General features: G+C 42.2%; 1 protein-coding gene across 5 annotated transcripts in view; it reads left to right on the top strand.

Moving 5' to 3' along the window:
* The window catches only part of LOC109924543 (5-hydroxytryptamine receptor 1E), a 93,445-nt gene that overhangs the window by 69,255 nt on the left and 6,118 nt on the right, over positions 1–18,072 (top strand). For 3 of the 5 annotated variants that reach the window (XM_048601180.1, XM_048601182.1, XM_048601181.1), the window contains one exon: positions 15,370–16,668. In XM_048601180.1, the coding sequence (XP_048457137.1) occupies positions 15,541–16,635 (1,095 nt within the window). In that variant the 5' untranslated portion in view covers positions 15,370–15,540 and the 3' untranslated portion in view covers positions 16,636–16,668. Of the gene's footprint in view, positions 1–14,681; positions 14,857–15,369; positions 16,669–18,072 lie in introns of those variants that run through there. The other 2 variants (XM_048601183.1, XM_048601184.1) reach the window with 2 other exon arrangements.

An 18,072-nucleotide genomic window follows, 5' to 3' on the forward strand; every position in this document is an offset into this window, starting at 1 on the left:
TGTTCATCCAGCTCTACACCTTGTTATCTCAGATTCTCCAGCATCTGCAGTTCCTACTATCTCTGAAACACTTTTGTACCATGTTGTGTTGTGGTCACTATCATCTAAATGTTCCCCCACTGCCATATTGAACACTTGTCCAGCTACTTTACCCAGAACCAGATCCAGCACTATGTCGTACCTTGCTGGGCTTTCTACATTTTAATACAAAAAAATTCCCTGGGTACATTTCAAGAAATCTGGCCCCTCTATACCCTCAACACTAAGATTATCCCAATTTATATTGGGAAAGTTGAAATCCCCTAGTATACACACTTCTGTGAACATATTTGCTCCTATAGCTCCTGCTCCCTCTTTGGGGGCCAGTAAGACACTTGAGTAAAGTAGCTGCACCCATAACATTTCTAAGTTCTACTCACAAAACCTTGTTTGAGGACCCTCCCAAGATACCATCTCTCCTTATTGCAGTAATTGACTCCTTAATTAATAGTACAACATGACTACTTTTTTTACATCCTCCCCTGTCTTGCCTAAAAACCATATACCTCGGAACATTAAGTTGCCCTCCAGCCCTTCGTTCAACCATGTTTCTACAATGGCAACAATATCATACTTCCATGTGTCAATGCATTGCCATTAACTCAGTCTTACATATTAAACTCCTAGCATTAAAGTAAACATCATCCTGCCTTCCCTTACTCTCTTGATATTCCACATAGCTGAACTCACTGTGACTTACTTCCTTTGCAGTAGCATAACGTGTCTGTTTCATTGATAGTCTGTGTCCGCTTTCCCTGCCAGATTAGTCAAACTCCTCCCAACGGCTCTAGAAAACCTACCTCCAAATACATTGGTCCCAATGTGGTTCCGGTACAGTCTGTCCAGTTTGTACATGTCCCACCTTTCCCATTAAAAAGGTCCCAACGATCCAGGAATCTAAAGCCCTCCCTCTTGCACCTGCCCTTGAGCTACGCATTCATCTGTCCTATTTTCCTATTTCTAAACTTGCTAGCACATGGCACCAGGGTAATCCAGAGATTACAACCACTGAGGTCCTGCTTTTTAATCTACTGCCTAGCTCCCTGATTTGTCGAAGAAAGACCCCATTCCTCACTTTGGTTCTAGCACGTACCTTGACCTCGAACTCATCACCCTCCCCTCTCAGGATGCTCTACAGCCCTCCCATCAGGAAGGCAACACATCGTCCTGGAGTCACATCTTTTCGCTGCAAAAACTCCTGTCTGCTCCCCTGAACAAAAATTCCCCAATCATTATTGCTCTTCCTTTTTTATCCCTCACACTCCTACCCCACATCCCATACAGTCAAGCCCTTGTGACACTTGGCTCTCATTGCATTTCTCAGAGGTACCTCACCCTCATCAACTTTCAAAATGGAATACTGGTTGGTGATTGGGAACCCAGGGGACTACTGCACTACCTGCCTGTTCTTTCTGGACTGTCTGGTGGTCACCATTTCCTTCTATCTCCTCGTCCCTTGAGAGGAACACTTCTCTAAATGTGCTTTCCACGTAACTCTCAGCACACGGATGTGTCATACTGTCTCCTACCACTTCAAGATCCGAGACCTGGAGCTCCAGCTTTTGCATTTGGGAGCACCTGCACAAGTGGTCACCTAGGATGCTGGAAGCATCCAGGACTCTCCACATATGACAGATTGCACATTCCGCTCAGTTGGCCTCTCCTGACATCTCTTAAACTTACAATAAATGCTGTAGACTAGAAATATCAGTCTTATTTTGTTAGACTTCCTACTCTATCACTAAGGTTATGAAAAGGTTAACTAATTAAGTTCCCACTGCTATCAATATGTAGGATAAGAAAGGGTTAACTAGTAATTGACAGGTGCCCAGTACTCACCAATCTGTAGCCTTTCCCACCTTTTGAAGTTATGACATCAACAGGAGCCGCACTGAAGATTTCTCACTGTCTTTCCACAGCTTACCAGTTACTGTCCTTCCTTGCCTGCCAGCTGTTGCTACTCAGAGATTAGTGCCCTGTAAAGACTTTGCCCCAATCCACACCATTCTAGATTTACAAGCTTACCGATTTACTGTGTCCCCGTCTCCTGACTGCTGCTCCAAACTAAGTGCTCTGTAAAGACTAGGCCTGAATCCACGCCACATTATATTTATAGGCTTACCAGTTACTGTGCCCCCTCCTCCCAGCTGCTACTGCTCCAAGATAATTGCCCTGTAAAGGCCATGCCCAATCTGTACTGACTCTTTCAGCTTCTCCCATTTTACCTGGGCTCACCATAGTGCTATTTGATCACTCGTACCCAGCTCATTCTGTCAATTATCCATTCTTTTTCCAATCCTTGGTTGAGGGAAGGGCTGGACTGGCAATTCAATGTTCCGGGCTATATGGCTTTTTAGGTGAGAGACAGGAGGGTGTAAAAAGTGATGTAGCACTATTAATTACGGAGTCAATTACTGCAATAAGAAGCGATAATATCTTGGGAGAGTCCTCAAGTGAGGCTTTATGAGTAGAACTTAGTAAGTTAAGGGTGCAGCTACTCTACTGGGAGTGCATTATAGGCCCCAGAGAGTCAGCGGGAAATAGAGGAGCAAATATGCAGGCAGTTCAGAGAGGTGTGTAAGAGTAATAATCGGATAATTATACTAGGGGATTTCAACTTTCCCAACATAAATTGGGATGGTCACAGTGTTAAGTGTTTAGAAGGGGTGGATTTCTTGAAATGCATCCAGGAGAGTTTTGTATCAGTATGAAGAAGGTCCAATAAGGGATGGCGTAATGCTGGATCTGGTTCTGGGGCAAAAAACTGGACAAGTGTTCAATGTACCAGTAGGGGAACATTTAGGTGATAGCAACCATGATACAATATGGTTCAAATTTGTTCTGGACAAGGAAAAGGATGGCCTGCAAAAGACAGCTTTGGAGTAGGGGGGATAGAGTTGGCAGATTTTATTGGTAATTATGTCCAAACAGGCTCATTAGGCCAAAGGGCCCTTTCTGCACTCTATGAATGCTACTGATTATGTGACTACACTTCAAAAGTATTTATTTGGCTATAAAGTTACCGTGTTAATTACAGTGGCATTGCTTATTTCATGCAACATCTATGAAGTCAAGCTATGCTGTGATTGGGATGCTTCAGAAGGACCATCCAGCATAGTACTGCTCAGGTATTCTCACATACGCATGCCATTGTACTGGTTGTCAAGTACTGACAGCCTTTCAAGTCAAGGCCAACCACTTGAGGTATGTATTTCTCATTTTAAAAAAAAAACAAAGAACTGCAGATGCTGGAAATCAGAAACAAAATCAGAAATTGCTGGAAAACTCAGTAGGTCTGACAGCATCCGTGGAGAGAAAGCAGAGTTAACATTTCAGGTCCAATGATGAAGAAGCGTCATTGAATCCGAACAGTTAATTTTGGTTTCTCTCTGCAAAGCTGCCAGACCTGCTGAGTTTTTCCAGCAACTTTTGATTTTGCATCTCTTATCAGTTGGGCATGGAACATTTCTCATGCATATGATCCACCTGAAAGCTCCTAGTCATCCTAGTTTTCTTCTGATCACCACATTTTAGGGAGTTCACGTTGGGAAATCCAGTGATTCTATAGTAATGCAGTGGAGAGAAAAAAAGAAAATAATGAAATAATTGACAAAGATTAATGATAACCACAATATTAGTGGAAAGGGTGATAAAAATAAATCAGAGATTGCCTCAAAATGTCAAAAACAGGCCATATGGGAAGACAGCTGTCACCTTAATTATCACTGACATCATTCTTCGTACTTTCCTGTTCAACTGCACGCCCTTCTACTCCAAGTGGTGCACAAAATTCCGGATGCCCTGATAAATCTAACTGCAAAAACATTGCTCCTCGAAGTCACAAAATTCTATTTAGGCCAATAGATTCAGTTGATAATGTTTGAAATATGAGCCCTTTCTGAAATTCTGCTTGTCCTGGAAACAAACATTTACGTATTTATGTTTAATATTAAGAACAAACTGTCAAATAGAAACTGCAAAAAAAATGCTAATGTAGAGGAACATCTGCTAAGGACAAGCTGAGTTGGAGGAAAGCTCGCAAAAGACAGTTGCTCAGCTGATCTCTTATTTCTGAAAGGAAAACCCTTCTTCAGGATGAATCCTAATCATTCCTTTGAGTGAGTGATTGTAGAAAAAGTCTCAAGATTAGATTTCTTAAACAAGCTGTGACTACAAGACTTTAAAGACAACTGTGTATGATAGTAATTTGACCATACAAGACAGAACATCAGACTAACAGACTCCAGAATATTCTATACTTTACTTTTGCCTTCAAGAATAATCCATTGCCCAATGTATTAGAAAGCCAGTCTCTGCAGAGAAATTGATTTTTTTTTCTAGTTTCTCCAATATTTAGAGGAATACATGTTTATACTCTTTAATGCTGTGTTAACCAATTATTGCACCTTTAATAAACTACTTCTGTTTTGATTAAAAAACAATAAATGTGTTTATTAAGAAACCTGGTTGATAGATTTTCTTTTTTAATTTAGAACCTGACATAGATAGGATATACACTTGGACATCTAAGTAACTGGAAAAAGTATTTTTATTTTATGTTGTGATCTGTGGAGTAGTAGGTTTAGAAGAATGTTGCATTCCTCCAATCTTAGTCCTAACAAAGTGAATAAAGGAAATTTTGCCATTGCATGGTGCATAGGTTTATCTAAAAATTAATTGCATGCCTGGCAACTGAAACTTCTTTGTCGGTCTTATGACTTTAAAATGTTTTCTTGCCTCAGGACCTTTCAAAAAAAAGAATAGAGATTATGAAACAGAATAAAATCAGAAATGATGTGTTTACTGTCAATGAAGTTGCCAGAAGATAAACCTCTTCCTCATATGTTGCTTTATTGTCTGTGATGTCATTGTCTGCGAGTTTTCAGCTGCTTTTGATGGTATGCATGCATGTTCAAAGACAGAAGGTACCTTGGTGAGTATTTCACCAGCAATCAGATCCAGCAACAGTGATGGGGTGATATAAGACAGAGAAAAGAGAAACCAAACCTTCTTCACTCAAACAGGAAGTGGAAATAAATTAGGAAATAAGTATAAATAGATGGAAAGACATTAATAATCCTCATTAGAGATAAATCTCTTAGATTGCATATGAACTAGGACACAGCTCACAGATGGAAATAGGACGCAGAATTAGTTAGTCCAGAATTTGTTATTTATCAGAAAGTCCAAAAGTGAGATTGTTGGGAAAAATAGTAAATAACAAGAATTGCAGGTCAGAACCCACATATCAATACCTCTAGAATAACCAGAATTGACACTCCATTGCCCCTGTTATCTGTATGGTCAAGAAATATTTGGTGAAATACTGAGGAAGCACCATAGAAAACTCTACTGTCACGGAAATGCTGGATATTGAGTCCAGAATGGAAAAGCTTAGAATCATGGAGTCATAGAGGTAGCCCTCAACGAGAACAGATAAGGGCCCTTTGGCCCATCAAGTCTGCACTGATCAAAATCAAGCTATTCTGTTAGCATTTTCCAGCACTTGGCCCATAGCCTTATATGCCTTGGCATTACTAGTGCACATCTAAATATTTCTTAAATGATATTCTGTTTCTGTCTCTACCACCCTTACAGGCAGTGAGTTCCAGATTATCACCGTGTGCTGAGTAAACAAAAAATGTCCTCACATCCCCTATAAAACTCTTGTCGTTACCTTAAATCCATGGCCCCAGTCATTGATCCCTCCATCAAAAGGAAAGGCTCATTACTGTCTATCCTATTTTTGTCTCATAATTTTATACATGTTGATCATGTCTGCCCTCAGTATCCCCTAAACCATCCCAGTCTGTCCAATCTCACTTTGTAACTAAAAAGTCTCAAGCCCAGGCAACATCTTGATAAATGTCCTCTACATCCTCTCTAGTGCAATCATGTAACTTCTATAATGTGAAATCCAGAATTGCCCACAATATTCTAGATACAGCCTAACCAATGTTTTATACTACTCTTAAACTATATGCCTTGGCTAATAAAGGTAAGTATCCCATCTGCCTTCTTAAGCACTTTATCTACTTGATCTGTTGCCTTAAGTTCCCTCTGATCCTTGGTGCTGCCCAGGGTTCCACCATTCATAATGTATTCCCTTGCCTTGCTTGTCCTGCCTGAGTGCATCACCTACGCTTAGAATCATAGAATTTTACAGTACTGAAGGATGCCATTTGACCTATTGTGTCTGTACAGGCTCCCAAAAGAGCAACTCAGGTAGTCCCATTCTTCAGTGATATCTCCAAAGCCCTCTAAATTCATTACTTTCAAATATGTATCCAGGTCTCTTGAAACCTTTCATTGAACCTACCTCCACCACTCTTCCACAGAGCACATTCCAAATCCTAACAACTCTAAGTAAAGAAGTTTATCCTCATCTCACTCCTAGCTCTCTTGCTGACAATCCTGAAATTGTGACCCCCTAGTTATTGACATACCAACTAGTAGAAACAGAATATCCTTCTTTACCCTGTCAAAATTGTTCATAATTTTGAAAACTCAATAGGGTCTTGCTCCATGTGGAATAAGCACAATATTTCTAATACACAGAAACACAGATAAATAAGTACAGGAGCAGGTCATTTGGCCTTTCAAGCCTGCACCACCATTCAATTTGATCATGGCTGATTATGCAATCTTAGTATCCCATTCCTGCTTTCCCTCCATACCCCTTGATCCCTTTAGCTGCAAGGGCCACGTCCAGCTCCCTCTTGAATATATCTAATGAACTGGCCCCAACAGCTTTCTGTGGGAGAGAATTCTACAGGTTCACAACTGAGTGAAGAATTTCTTACTCATCTCAGTCCTGAATGTCTCACCCCTTATTCTTAGACCGTGACTCTTAGTTCTGGACTTCCCCAACTTCGGGAACATTTCCATTAGTCCAGTCCCAAAATGATTTTAAATATTTCTGTGAAATCCCCTCATTCTACTAAATTCTGGCAAGTACAAGCCCAGTCGATCCAAAAACTTTCCTCATATGTTAGTCCTGCCATCCCAGAAATCAATCAGGTGAATCTTCGCTGGACTCCCTCAATAGCAAGAATCTCCTTCCTCAGACTAGGTGACCAAAACTGCACACAATGCTCAAGATGTGACCTCACCAAGGCCCTATAACTGCAGCAAGACATCCTCACTCCGATACTCAAATCCTCTCACTATGAAGGAGAATATACTATTACCTTTCCTCACTGCCTGCTGCACCTGCATGCCAACCTTCAGCGACTGTTCCATCATGACACCCAGGTCTCGTTGTACCTCATCTATTTATAAACTGCCACCATTCAGATAATAATCCGCCTTTCTGTTTTTGTGACCAAAGTGGATAACCACATATTTATCCACATTATATTGCATTTGCCAGGTATTTGCCCACTCAGCCCAATCACCCTGCATCTTTCTCACAACGCACACTGCCAACTCAGCTTGATGTCATCTGCAAATTTGGAGATATGACAGTTAATTCCTTCGTCCAAATCATTAACATATATTGTTAACAGTTGAGGTCCCAGCACTGAACGCTGTAGCACCCCACTCATCACTGCTTGCCACTCTGAGAAGGATCTGTTTGTTCCAGCTCCCTGCTTCCTATCTGCCAGTTCTCTATCCATGTCAACACATTACCTCTGATGCCATGAGCTTTAATTTTGCTGACTAATCTCTTGTGTGGAAGTTTGTCAAAAGCCTATTGAAAGTCCAGATACACAACATCTATTGATTCATCCTTGTACACTTTACTGGTCACATCCTCAAAAAGGCCCATAAAATTTGTCAAGCATGATTTTCCTTTAGTGAATCCATTGAGACTAGGACCAATTCTGTCACTGCTTTCCAAATGCTAAGTTATACATCCTTAGTAATTGATGCAAGTATTTTCCCCACCACTGATATCAGTCTAACTGGCCTATAATTCCCCATTTTCTCTCTCCCCCGTTTATTAAAGAATGGGGTTACATTAGCTGCCCTCCAGTCCATTGGAACTCTTCCAGATTATACGAAATGCTGGAAAATGATCACCAATGCATCCACTATTTCTCAGGCCACTTCCTTAAGTACTCTGAGATGCAGAGCATCAGGCCCTGGGGACTCATCCTTAATTTTTCCTTGAATCTAAAATCCATCATTTCTGCTATCATTCTAGTAAATCTCATTTGCTCTCTTTGCAGGCTTTGTCACAATTCTTATATAAACTACTACTGGCTAAGACCAAGTACTACCCATGCAGTTAAACTTGGCCAGGCTGCCTAGTCAGCTCTGCTGAAGTTGAAGAATGTTGGTCCCGCATATCGTCATCTTCTCTGTCTCTCTCTCTTTCTTTTTCTGCTTGTGGTCGGAGCTCCACTGATGAGGGAATAGCTGCTAGGTGACCCTTCTTATTCCTCCCTGCTGCATGTTTTCAGAATGTTCTCTGGCCCTCAGTCAATCAATGTTCTAGGTCAAGGTCAGAGCATTCAATGGGCTACCCTCAGCATCCATCCTCCAGACACATCTCTCTCCCCATACGTGGTCATGTTGGGAACTCAAGGTGCCAGCAAGGCTGGTCACTGTACTCCAATGCTCAAAGAGTCTTGTTTTCTAGGACAAGTCCGGGATTGTTCTTGTCTGCCTTTATCTTGTGTGGATGCTTTGTGCTGGACTTATCCGGAGAGTCCCATTGGGTCTGGCTGTTCAAAGGTTGCCCATTCTGGTTTTGGGCCTAGTCATTCAGACCCTGGGCTATCTGAACACAACAGTGAGAAAATGGACTCCAATTTCCTACACGCATAGCAAGACAAGGCACGGCACAAATGCCGTGAACATGCTAACTGAGTGAGTTGCAAAGAGCGCATGTGAGTAGCCTTGAGATGCAGCCTGTTTCAATCCTTCAACTAGATCCCTGTCCATACATAAAGTGCCCCTGCTGAAGCCTTTCAATACTAGTTGCTAGTGCACCTTATAGTGCAAGTCTGTACTTCTAGAGATTGGAGGTGGTCATGGGGGAGTGGCAAATGCTGAATGCCAGTGTCTGTGGAGAACAGGTACATGCATTTGGTGCCCATAATGATGCCGAGCTGCACTTTGGTCAGACACAACATGAAGGTCTTTCAGAGGAAGCAGGAGTTGAATTTGCCAGGTATCCCCTCTAATTTCCATGCCAAGTTTGTTGATGTGCATTTGGCTATTAACAAGCAACAATCTTCTATAATTGGCAACTCATGGCTACCAACAAGAAATTCACTACACTGCTCATCAAAAGCAAAAAAATGGAGTGAGGTGCTCCCAACATAGAGATTCACTTCATTGGATTTTGTGTCTGATTGCTGTAAATCCCACCATAGTCCATAAAACTCAGACTGTGGTAAGATTCTCCCCTCGGTTTTGCTTGGGTATTTCCAGCATTGTCTGTTTTTCTTTCTGTCATTAGAGTATCATAGAATCGCTACAGTGTGGAAGCAGGCCATTCGACCCTTTGAGTCCACACTGACCCTCTGAAGAGCATCCCACCTCTACTCTATCCCTGTATTTCCCACCCTAGACACTATGGCCATGCTACATCGCCCAATCCACCTAACTTGCACATCTTTGGACTGTGGGAGGAAACTGGAGCACCCAGAGGAAACCCATGCAGACATGAGGAGAATGTGCAAACTCTACACAGACCGTCGCCCAAGGCTGGAATCTAGCCTGGGTCCCTGGCGCTGTGAAGCAACAGTGTTGGCCACTGAACCTCCGTGTTGCCATTGCCAATGTTCTTTTCATATCACCTTCTCTCCCGTGAGAGAAAATAGCATTTGCTTCCATATACTTTGTCTCTTTTGACAACTCATTCCTTCTTCTGTCTGAGTTCCACACATTTTCCTCATGGACCTTTTTTGATTTTACTACCTTGCTTTCCTTTTACCTTGTTCTTCAGTAGGTTTGTCCATGCTGTTCACTCTATCTTGATACTTCTTTGTCTTCAGTTATTGATGTTTTGACCTCTCAACTTCTTTATTTCAGAATTTTTTAAAATTTCACCATGGTGTTCTTCTGTCTTGCTTGCTCTTTTTATTTCTTTTATGGAGCACGAATGTGAATGGGTACCCCAAGTGGTGCTGAGCATGGGGGAAAGGGAAGAGAAGAGAACTAGGTCCAGTAAAGTGTTATGTAAATTAAGATTTTCCCCCCATCCCCATTTTCTTCAGAAAGCCTTTCATAATTGCAAAAATTATTATAGCTTCTCTTGTACTTTTCTGCTCTAATGGAAATAATCCTAGAAAGTCTTGTTTTTCTGGTGGTGCTACTGCAGCAGCTGCACCTGCCAGGAGATCTGTTTTCATGATGTGCTATACTGGTCTATCTTGTTTCATCCTCACATATCCAGTTCAGGGAATGCAGGCTCTTCTTGTGGTGGCACAGTGGCTCAGTGGTTAGTATGCTGCCTCACAGTACCAGGGACTTGGGTTCAATTCTGCCCTCGGATGACTGACTGTGTAGAGTTTGCACATTCTCCCTGTGTCTGCATGGGTTTACTCTGGTTTCCTCCTACAGTCCAAAGATGTGTAGGTTAGGTGGATTGGCCACGCTAAATTCCCATAGTGGTCAAGGATGTGTAGGTTATAGAGGGATGGGTCTGGGTGGGATGCTCCAAGTGTTGGTGTGGGCTTGTTGGGCCGAGGGGCCTGTTTCCACACTGTAGGGATTCTATAAAATTAGTTGCAGTAAAACTATGCTTTTTTCTGCTGCCCTGCAATTTGCCCTTGGTCGTGTGTAATTTACCATGAGTTACCTTTAAGCCAGCTATGTATTATGAAATCTCAGACAGTCAAGTACGGAAACAATGATTTAAACTTTATTGCATGTAGCAACCAACATAAGACCCTTCAAGCAAGCTAGTTAAGCCTCACAACTCAACTTGACCATTGCCCAATTAATGGTGGAATTTAGCCATGATTCCAACCAACATTGTCGGTCTCTGATGTTCAGGACTTGATCCTTATGCAATGTTGTTCTTCAAAGTTCTGCTGAAGAAGAGTTCTGATGTTGGATTGTTGTACAGTTTGTCCTTCAGGTCTATGGGATGACATTGATCTTTTAGATATTTTCGTCCAAACTATTGCAAGTCTGCAGCTTGCCTTTTTATCAGAAGTAGGATTGTTCCCCATTACATTTGGCATTGACGGTTTGAAAACACAGGTTTCGTGCAGCTAACTGCTTATGGTCTTCTGCAGGGCAATCAGTTATCCTTGTGGCTTAAGGCAGCCAGTTATCAAGCAGGTGTCAAAACAGTTTTGTCCATGTAGCCTTGACTCCTTTTTTTCCCTCAGATATGGCTAATCATTTTCAATTGTTTGCCTTTGTCCCTTAAGAGTTTATTCCAGACAGTTATTGCTGCTTTTTTCAACCTATGAAAAGTTGTTAAAGTTCTGAAGTTTGTAATATCACACCTTCTAGAAGAGAACTCTGTAGATTTTCATTTCCAAGCAAATGGCCAAAATGCTGATATTGTCTTTTCTAGATGTCACTTTCTAGAATTATTTTTGTTCTTGCAATTTCGAGTTTCTCTTCATTTCTTTTATTGTCCATGTATGGAAATTTTAGACCCTGTCGTAACACCTCATTTCAAATTTATTTTATTCCATAAAGCCAGTTTTTTAATCAGCTCTATATTTTTCACTCCTGGCATCATTTTGCCAAATTTACAACTTTGTTTTCTGTGGTTTTCATGTACTTTCAACACTTAATGTCCATGCTCTAAATGGACTTTTTAAACTGGACCTTTAGAATTGTTTCCTAAAACTGTGGGTACAAGAATTGGTCAGAGGCTGTGAATAGGTATATTTTCTGTATTCCTAAAGCCTATCCACCATCTACAAGGTATATGACAGGAGGATGGAGTTGTTTCAACTTTCCTGGATGAGCGTGCATGTGTTGAAGGAGCCTTGGTGAACTACAATCTTCACCCTTAGAGAATTCCTTAGACATTACCTGCCAAACAAATAACCATTACCATTTAGAGGGACAAGGCAGCAGATACATGGGATCACCACCACCTGCAAGTTCCTGTCCAAGCTACACACAATCCTGACTTGGAAATACATATCAATTGTCCACTGTCACTAGTCAATTTCCTGAACTCTCTTCCTGACAGCACTGCAGGTGTACCTATACCCCAAGGGTTGCATTGGTTCATCCATATTGTTTACCACCTGCTCAAGGGAAATTAGGAGCAGGCAATAATGTACCAACCAGTGATACATGCATGCTGTGAACAAAGAAAAAGAAGTGCAAGGAAAATATTTACATTAATATGCCTACCATGAAATGCAAGTCCAATACTAGCAGTTGTGCTACATGTAAATTCTTACTTGCAGTTGTCTTGTTTCCCCTGCCTGTAGTGACACTGGAGTGTTTGGTGTAATATATCTGTGCTTTCAGCTGGTAAAATGCATGAAACAATTTAAACTTAACATTAATTCACTGTCATGTCAAGTTTCACAAATGAAATGATATCATTTCAAATTTCTGTTTCAATACTGTCCTTCAATTTGGCATTCATGAGCAACATTCCCTCTAAGCTGTGCAGCCACATGACCGTGCAGCCACTCAGTCCATTCATGCTGATTTGTGCACAGATGCATTGACTTCAGGTTCTGGAAGTTGTTGCTGCGCACAGACCTCAGGCCTGTGCACATGAAAAATTAGAAATGTAGTTTGTGTGAAGAAGAAATTTGCAGTGCAGTTTCTGACCTCCAGACTCTAATGTTGTCCTTTGCCGTCTCCAAGCTTCCATAAATATTATAACTAAACCCAACCCATAACTAAAAACTTAAGCTCAGGCAAATCCTGAGCAATCTTCTCTGCATGTTCTCCAGTACAATCATATCCCTCCTATATTGTGGATTATAGAACGGCACACAATACTCTAGCTATGGCCTAACCAATGTTTTGCACAGTTCCAACATACCCTCCCTGCCCTTAAATTCTATGCCTTGACTAAAGGCGAGTATCCTGTATGCCTTCTTAACCAGTTTATTACCTTAAGGGAATGTTTATCATGCACACCAAGTCCCTCTGACCCTCAGTGCTTCACAGGGTCCTACAGTTCATGTATTCCCTCGCCTTGTTTGTCATGGCCAGGTGCGTTACCTCACACTTAGCCAGAATGAAATTCCATTTGCCACCGATCACCCTATAGGTGGCCCTATAATTAAACAGGAACTGTGACAGTTTGGTATGAGTGAAGCTGTAGGCTGTTTCTTTAAGCCTGCCTTCAAAGTTTGGACTGCACATTCTGCCAGACCATTAGATGATGGATGGTATGGAGCTGTCCTTACATGCTGAATGTCATTCGACTTTAGGAAATACTCAAATTCCCTACTGATAAATGATGGTCTGTTGTCTGTGACCAACATCTCCAGGAGTTGTTGTATTGCAAAAGATGCTCACAACTTTTTAATCATTGACCCTGTGTCTGATGAATAAACTCTATGCAAGACCAAAGACTTTAAATGGGTGTCCACTGACTAAAAACATACAGCCCCATGAAAGGACCAGCATAGTTAATGCATAACCGAGTCCAGGCTTTACCCAGCCATCCCCATGAATGTTGGGGAGCTGCTGGCAGTAAGTTTTGTCCTTGTTAAAACTCTGGGCACTGCCCCACCAACATGGCTATGTTGGCATCCAATCCTGGCCACCACACATCTTCTCACCAATATAATTTTGGAAACCCCTGGAGGAGTTCAGCTAATATCTGGCAGCAACCTTTGATCAGGACAATCACTCTTGTTCCCCATAATGATATGCCATCCTCTATTGTGATCTGGTCTTGCTGTGTTCAAAGGTTTCAGTTCTGGTTGTGATGGCCATGTTGTTTCCCCCATCACCAGCTGTTTTAATTTTACCAGGATGGGATAGTTTTGTGTCCACAGTCTGATATTGTCAGCAATGTATCTGTCATCTCTTGAAAGGCTTTAGTATTTGGTGCCTCAGGGAAAGGTAGACATCTATTGACCAAGATAGTTCAGAGTTGGCTCTTAAACACCCTGACACTCCTGTTTATATCTGTCAGCCAATCAGGAAACTCATTCTATGATGTTCACCTGGCTGACCTTGTTGCGATCACTGCAGTCATGACCTTGAATATCAAGAAGTGATTATTAGATTCTGTATTGTTGATAATTGTTGTTGCTTAGCACTTGTGGCACAAATGTTGTTTGCTACTTAACAATCCAAGCCTGAATGTTGTCCAGGTTCCTGCATGTGAATAGAGCCACATTTTGCTCCCAATATTCTGGTAACAATCACTGCACTAATATTTGGAGATTACTAAAATTCTGGAAACGTCAGAGAAAGACATTCCAATAAAGTTACTTCCTGACCAAAAAACATGAGTGAAATGTAGTTATAAATATACAGTAATGTAAAAATAAACAGAAAATGCACATTTAAGATTTCAAATCCACTGTGGAAAAATCTGAAAAGTTAGTTTCATTTCTTTTCTCCCCACAGATTCCACCTTGACCTGTTGATTATTTTATTTCAGATTTCCAGCACCCTCAATGTTTTGGTAATTAACAGATTTAAGATTGGTCCAAAAGAAATAAGGACAGCAGTGGAAGCCATATTTAAGCTTTAGCAGAAAGCACGAATAACTAATCTTTAACTTGCAGTTTGTCTAAAATAGATCCATTAAAGGTAGAGGAACTCGGGCAGTGGAAGAGATTGGCAGACATGGGGCAAAGGAACATCAAGATTCACTTTTACAGCAAAAGGTGGACACCAGGTCCAAAGCCATGCAACCTCATACAAATAGCATTTAAAGGTCTGGAAGTATGTACAATGCAGGTAGGTAAATAAACGGAATAAAACATCAGTAATGCACTAGCACACACTTTAAATAATTTTCAGTATTTCTCATAATCGTTTTGTACAATGAGCCAAAAGGATTTGAGACAGTCACCAAGTTTAAGTTCAGATATGCACTTCTGGTGATGCTATCACGAGGGGAGGTATATACCTGCACTCTGGTATCATTGCACATTTGCAGATGTACACAAGAACTGCATGATCTGTATCAAACAAAGTCAATCTGCTGGACTTTGCATCTTTGATGATAACAGGGTTGCATGTACATAAATTCACAAAACTTGCCAAAGGGCACATGCAAAGTCATGCTTTCTACTTTGTTGTCAGGAGTCATGCTAAGTCAGAAAACCTTCAAAGCACTCAGTATGTCAGGCAGAGTTAGAGAAGAGAGTTGAGGTTTAACTGGTAACCGAGTATCAAAACACCAAGAAAACAGTGTCCATTTTGTCTAGAAAGAAATTTATACTAATTTGTTTTTCTTCTCTCTTTTAGAGAAATTACTGTGTGATACAAAAGGCAAATTGTGATGAACACTCAAGACTTTGATTCTGCAACTTGACATTTGAAGTAATAATTAAACTCACTCTTCAGTTGACAGAAAAAGGGTGGAATCCTTCTATGCTTTGGAAATTATAAGCATTTGTGTTCTGGACATTTAAAACAATGAACTTCTCAAACTGCACAAATGAATCATGTCAAGGACAATCCAAAACACTTACTGAAAGGACTGCCATTGCTTTAATTCTGTCTTTGATTGCAATTATGACAACTTTGTTGAACTCTGCTGTAATGGTTGCTATTTGTATTACAAAGAAATTGCACCAACCTGCAAACTATCTCATATGTTCCCTAGCTCTGACTGACCTCCTTGTTGCCATTCTAGTAATGCCTATCAGTATTACATACATTACCACCGATGCCTGGGTTTTGGGTTACATTGTTTGTGAGGCATGGCTGAGTTTGGACATGACATTCTGTACATGCTCAATCCTTCATCTGTGTGTGATTGCCCTGGACAGATACTGGGCAATCACAGATGCCGTGGAATACACTCCAAAAAGGACTGCCAAGCGTGCAGGAGTCATGATACTGACTGTATGGACCATTTCTGTTTTCATATCCATGCCACCCCTGTTTTGGCGGAGCCACAACGTTAACAGTACTGGGGAAAAGTGCATTATTCAGCATGACCATGTGATCTATACCATTTACTCAACATTTGGAGCTTTTTACGTTCCATCGGCTTTAATTCTCATCCTTTACTACCGTATCTACCATGCAGCCAAGAACCTTTACCAGAAGCGTGGCTCCAGCCGCCACTTCACTGGTCGCAAGAGTGAAAGCCAAATCTCCACCTGCATGAACTACAAGCTGACACAAACCTTTTGCGTATCTAATCTACACAGCTGTGAACCTGTACTGAAATTTCACAGTGATCACCGGACGTGCAGGGTTCCAACACTCGAAAACAGGCAGGGGAGCACGGAAGAGCGCCAGCAGAACTCCAACTCAAGGGAGCGGAACGCAGCTCGCATTCTGGGACTCATTCTCGGGACTTTCGTTTTCTGCTGGCTGCCCTTTTTCATTAAAGAGCTCTGTGTGGGACTGCACCTTTGGGTTGCTTCTCAAGTAGTTACTGATTTTTTAGCGTGGTTGGGCTACATCAATTCTTTAATTAACCCTCTCTTGTACACAAGTTTCAACGAAGATTTCAAGTTAGCCTTCCGGAAGCTTATAAGGTGCAAAACACATGGTTAACTTGTCCATTATGCAAAATGTGTTTTTAATTATTTGAAGCTTCGTTTGCAGTTGTCGAAAGGACATTAAATTAGCTTTTGTCCACTTGACAAAGTGCTTTTTTGTTAAATTAGTATCGCTGAAGTATGGGAAAATATTTTAAATTACTAAAGCAACTGTTTCTCTCTTGGCAACTAAACAATGAGATATGACACCAAGCCACATAAGGAAACCAAAAGGGAGGTTTCAAACATTGTCTTCATAGCGGAAAGGAGGGAAACTTATCTCGGGATCAAATGTGGCAATAACAGATTAAATTCATCTCAGAGATAGTAGGAACTGCAGATGCTGGAGAATCCGAGACAACAAGGTGCAGGGCTGGATGAACACAGCAGGCCAAGCAGCATCATAGGAGCAGAGAGGCTGACGTTTCGGGCCGAGACCCTTCATCAGAATAGGGGGAGGGGAAGGGGGTTTTGAAATAAATAGGGAGAGAGTGGGAGGTGGATAGAAGAGGGATAGAGGAGAGGATAGGTGGAGAGGAAACAAACAGGTTGAAGAGGCGGGGATGGAGCCAGTAAAGGTGAGTGTAGGTAGGGAGTTAGGAAGGGGATGGGGAAGATGGACAGGTCAAGGGGGCGGGATGAGGTTGGTCGGTAGGAGATGGAGGTGCGGCTTGAGGTGGGAGGAGGGGATAGGTGGGAGGAAGAACAGGTTAGGGAGGCAGGGACGAGCTGGACTGGTTTTGGGATGCGGTGGGGGGAGGGGAGATTTTGAAACTTGTGAAATCCACATTGATAGCATTGGGCTGCAGGGTTCCCAATCGGAATATGAGTTGCTGTTCCTGCAACCTTCGGGTGGCATCGTTGTGGCATTGCGCCGCATCTGCTCCCAGGATGAGGCATTCCACTCCCGTACATCTCAGTTGTCCTCGTTTTTCAAGGACCGTAACTTCCCCTCCTCGGTGGTCGAGAACGCCCTCAACCGTGTCTCCCACATCTCCCGCGCCTCATCCCTCACACCCCGTCCACGCAATAAGAACCAAAAAAGAATCCCCCTCGTCCTCACGTACCACCCCACCAACCTCCGGATCCAACGCATCATCCTCCGACACTTCCGCCATCTGCAATCCGACCCCACCACCAAAGACGTCTTTCCCTCCCCACCCTTATCTGCTTTCCGGAGGGACAACTCTCTCCGTGACCCCCTTTTCCGCTCCACACTCCCCTCCAGCTCCACCACACCCGGCACTTTTCCCTGCAACCGCAGGAAGTGCTACACCTGCCCCCATACCTCCTCCCTCACCCCCATCCCAGGCCCCAAGAAGACTTTCCACATCAAGCAGATGTTCACCTGCACATCTGCCAATGTGGTATACTGCATCCGCTGTACCCGGTGTGGCTTCCTCTACATCGGGGAAACCAAGCGGAGACTCGGGGACCGCTTTGCAGAACACCT

The sequence above is a fragment of the Rhincodon typus genome, chromosome 9, assembly GCF_021869965.1.
Source record: "Rhincodon typus isolate 14 chromosome 9, sRhiTyp1.1, whole genome shotgun sequence".
Lineage (NCBI taxonomy): Eukaryota > Metazoa > Chordata > Chondrichthyes > Orectolobiformes > Rhincodontidae > Rhincodon > Rhincodon typus.